General features: G+C 41.1%; 1 protein-coding gene across 1 annotated transcript in view; it reads left to right on the top strand.

Moving 5' to 3' along the window:
* Positions 1-356: 356 nt before the first annotated feature.
* Positions 357-4,876, top strand: part of LOC101861733 (calcium-binding protein LPS1-alpha) — a gene marked incomplete at its 5' end in the record, with an annotated part of 43,224 nt that continues 38,704 nt past the window's right edge. The window contains 4 exon segments of the mRNA XM_035970105.1: positions 357-393; positions 1,288-1,431; positions 2,221-2,463; positions 4,041-4,065. Coding sequence (XP_035825998.1) covers positions 357-393; positions 1,288-1,431; positions 2,221-2,463; positions 4,041-4,065 — 449 coding nt within the window.

Below are 4,876 nucleotides of genomic sequence, written 5' to 3'. Positions count from 1 at the left end.
CCCTGCTTACCTGCTGATGTTAGTACTGTTGGTTAGTGAGTAAAGTAAGTCTGTATACACGCTTGTCGAACATGGCTCTACTCTGAGGTGCCATGGAAACAAAGAGGTTCCACCCTTGTTCTTGAAAGTGGCGTGCAGTTGGTTTTTAAAAGAAAGTAAGATTAAACGGGCATCTATTTCGATTACTTTTGGTGTCAAAGATTTGTCGTTGTCTCCATCCCAGAATCCGTTTTCCATTCACCTCCCGCCCCACCCCCCCCCCCCCCCCCCCCGCCTTCGAGCCCCAACTTACTTAATGTTTGGTTCATTTGATTCACTTATTTTCAGTGGGTTTTTTTCTTTCTTTTCTTTAACAGGCCAAAAGGGATCAACTCACAGAGGAACAAATTGCTGGTAAATATATATACAACAGTATTGCAATGGTTTCTTTTAACCTGTACATTCTTTGCTATATCGACAGGGATAGAATTCAGATGACGGCTGGATCGGAAGAGTAAAAGAAGAGCTTACTAAACTGTGTACATTTTGTTCAGTTCTCCTCCACCCAAGAAAAACTGATATCGAGTCTGTCTTCTATCTAGTATACATTCAACAAAGTACCACAAGACACAACTTTAGATAACAGACCAAACACCAGGGGCTCACGGGTCTGTTTTCTGTATTACTGGGCCCACGATCGGGTTGAAATATGAAAATAAATTTTACTTAGCAAGGCCAGCAAACATGTTGGGCTTAGGAGTTCCATATGCCCGTATAAGTAATCTTTTCATAATTTGTCCAGAACAAAATACTGAACATTCTACATGATTGTAACTGTTCTCTAGGCCATATCGGAGAGGTGAAAATGGTTAAATGTTATGGGTTTAACGCCCCTATCAACACTAGTAGGTTATTTTAGAGGCAGCACCCCCGAAAGGACCGAGCCAAATGAGAAATTCGTGCAAAGTGCCTTTCCCAAGGACACAACATCGCACCAAGCTGACGCTCAAACCCCCGAACCAGCAATATCACGAATACTAGTCCGGTAGCCTAACCACTAGGCCACCGACGCCACATATTGAAAGGCAATAAGAGTGTTCCTCGTATGAGATCAGAGTTAAATGAAAACAGGTCATGATACATATTTTGCTATAAATCAAGACACATAAAGGCCTGTGGCATTTTATTTAAGTATATATTGTGATATGAATGACTACACTGCTGTTTAGAATAAACACCATAAGCAGGGTTGTATTGTTCTCTACCCACATTAGGCTGTGTATAGCCTTGTGTTTTTCATCTTCCCAGAGTTCAAAGAGGCGTTCAGCCTGTTCGACAAAGATGGCGACGGCACCATCACCACCAAAGAGCTGGGCACAGTCATGAGATCCCTGGGACAGAACCCCACAGAGGCCGAGCTACAGGACATGATCAACGAGGTGGACGCTGATGGTGAGTGGTTGAGGGGGAGGGAGAGGGGGAGGAGAGGGAGGAAAGGAGGAAGGAAGATGAAGGGAGGGAGAGGGAGATAGGGACAGAACTTCACAGGGGCCGAGCTGCAGGACATGATCGACGAGGTGGACGCTGACGGTGAGCGAGACATGTCTTCTTCATGATTTCCATTGTTATTCGTCTGCGTATCGCGTCGTTATGGGCCATCCTGAGGGTACTTCATGTACTTGTTTTTATCAATTTATCAGAATTTGGAGGACTGAAACTTTGCTATAGTCGTAGTTATTACAGGTACTGTTCGTGTTATGGCTGCTTTCTTTAGTTTTGTAATAGCAACACTCTTTGTGCTAACACTTTCTGATGAAATATGACAACTCGCTCGTGTTAGCACATGTTTTCAAAGAAAGTGATTTATGTTCACTCTATTTTGGCAGTGTGTGAAGTAATAATAATAATAATAATAATAATAATAATAATAATAATAATAATAATAATAATAATAATAATAATAATAATAATAATAGATAGCATTTATATAGCGCATATCCCGGCTTGACGGCAAGCTCTATGCGCTTTACACTATATTATATATTACCCCAGCAGTCCATAAATATAAACTTTTTCAGCTTCCCATGAAGCATACAGTGCAAGCAGCTGATCAAATGTACACACACAAAGTATGCCCAATTTCTGTGAACGTTCTTACTTTTCCACTACACCATAAGTAACGGAGTAGTTGGTCTAATAAAATTTTACAGTTTCAAAAATGTGAAACCATCTGTCTTGCAGGTAACGGCACCATCGACTTCCCAGAATTCCTCACAATGATGTCCCGAAAAACGACCGACGCCGATTCCGAGGAAGAAATCCGCGAAGCATTCCGAGTCTTCGACAAGGACGGTAACGGTTTTATTTCTGCTGCCGAACTACGTCACGTGATGTCGAATTTGGGCGAAAAGTTGACGGACGAGGAAGTGGAAGAGATGATCCGGGAGGCGGACTCTGACGGAGATGGACAGGTCAACTATGACGGTAAGAAAGAGACACATAGCTCTGTAAAAACATTTCTGACCATATTCCATTATTCCAGAAATGTTATTATGTTGTTCTTTAGAACACGTAGATTCTAAGTTGTCTTATGCTATTTTATCATTATTTTTTGTATGTTTGCTTGTTTTGTTTTATGTTGTCTTTGGAGAACAAAATGATTATGTATTGATATTATTTTTATCAAAATTTGGAATTGAGAAGATGCAATTTCCAGCAGAAAGACGGACATACTCGATAAAAATCACCCCCCCCCCCCTCCTCCCCTTTTCTCCCCGACCCATACACACACAAGAATCGAATAGTCTACTTGCTACGGTGAACCACAGTTGCCAAAAAAATAGCATGACGTTTTTGTCATAATAACTGCTATCAACTGCTTAGTATACGACTCCGTTAAGCGCCATTTTGAGAAGTGACGTATGGTGAAATCTTACCTTGAGCAGTTGATATAAACAGTAATTTAATGATTTTATGAAACCATAAAGGATAACAAAAGTTCATTTGATAAAGAAATATAAGCTTTATAAGGAAGTTCTATCACACATGTGACTCGTTTATCTCAAATCCTAGTTTCAACAAAAATAACCAATCCGAATGAGAGAGGTAAAATCAACTCGGGCATAAAAATCTTGTGATAAGGTGGCTTTGTTGTCTCGGCTATTATACTGTGTTATCTGACAGCCACAACTGCCAATCTGGACAACAATATCTCATTCAGTAGACGCCGAGATCAAGCACCTGTCGTCCTGAAGGGCTGAGGATTACGACGTTGTCCAAAACATGAGAGTCTAAAGGGTTTGGGTTTTATTTTTTTCGAATGAGGCCAGAACGTTTCGCTTCTATATCGTTACTGAAGAGCATAAAATTGTAGTGGTTAAACACTTCACCACCGCACGCAAAAGACTTGAGCTCGATTCCCGTGTGAAGAAAATTTCAATTTGAGTATCTCGGCCTGTCTGCTGGAATGTTGTATCCCTTTCGGCCCAGGTGGCCCTGACAGACAGGTCGAAGCCTGTCTCCTATGATCAAAATTGTGTCAGTGGGGACGTAAAACACACACAGGTAGATAGATAGATAGATAAGTCGATAGATAGATAGATAGATAGATAGATAGATAGATAGATAGATAGATAGATAGATAGCGTTAGTCTAAGCCAAATACAAAGGAAGGAGTGAAAAAATAAAGAGAATTTTTTAGTTGCGCATGAGGACTTCGCACAAAACCTGAGGCTTGTTTCTTGTATTTTAATGTTTTTATAAAACATGGTGTAGGATTAATGTCCACCTCACAAATACGTTCATTCATTTTATTTGGGGGTTTTGTTACTTTTTATTTGGGGTTGAAGAGGGAGCGGGGGTGGTTTTGGGCTTTGTTTTTTTAGTTTTTCCACGTATAACAAAAAAGTGTGACTCATCTTAGATCATATCGTAATTCCCGCGAGATCAGTTCCCTCGACTTAATGCGCTAAAAATAAAACCTACTCAGTTAATTTCAAACCAAATAACTGTCCAGGGGTATGCTCAGCTCGACTATTTTGTTTTCTTTTTGTCTTCCCCAGAGTTCGTGCAGATGATGAGTCAAAAGTAAACGTGTGATAATTTTTAATAAAACATCGTGTACATAAAGCCTTCTACCAGCGCCCTATACATTGGACATTCCTGCACTTCATCACCTGCGGGAGGCCGAGGAAGAGAAGATTCCTTCAACGGCAAACACGACGATGTCGTCATAGTGTGCAGTATCTATTCGGAGACGTCTCCGATATAGACCAATCAAAATCAATGCTTTGTGCCTCTAGACCAAGCAAAAAAAATCGGAGGGGGGGTGGGGTGGAGTTACAGAGGGTATGCCCCCCTGTTTTAACCCAAAATGTGATATTTTGCAGTTAAGTTTAAAATTTTCATGAAAATAATTGATTTGCGAAAGCTTGAGGGGTTATATGTGTGATCTATAGCAAATAATACGCCTTTTGACCTCCCAAAGCAGTGCATCTGTGTGCGGGAGTGTGTTTCCGAATAGTTCCTGGGTGCTCGCCGAAGATGTCTCCGAATATCTTCTGCCTCATAGTGTGACTTGTTGCTTCAGTCTCGGTTTATCTTGACTTGGACAGGAGTGTCGAAGCTCTTTTAGTTTCACTGTATTTCCTCATACGTGTTTCTTCATAGTATTCTAGATCACACACGCATCATGGTTATACCAAAGAAAGACGGGAAGAATCGCCATTTTCCCCATTGATTTGCCTCTTGTCTGTACGTCTTGATATCTGTGTGTCTATCTTTCTGTTCTCTCTATCTCTCTCCCCACTCTCCTCTCCTCCCGCTCTCTCTCTCTCTCGCTCTCTCGCTCTCTCTCTCTCTCTCTTTCTCTCTCTCTCTCTCTCTCTCTCTCTCTCTC

This window comes from Aplysia californica, unplaced genomic scaffold, assembly GCF_000002075.1.
Source record: "Aplysia californica isolate F4 #8 unplaced genomic scaffold, AplCal3.0 scaffold00220, whole genome shotgun sequence".
Classification (NCBI taxonomy): domain Eukaryota; kingdom Metazoa; phylum Mollusca; class Gastropoda; order Aplysiida; family Aplysiidae; genus Aplysia; species Aplysia californica.
Note: the sequence above shows the minus strand (reverse complement) of the source record. Positions and strands in the feature narration are given on the sequence as shown.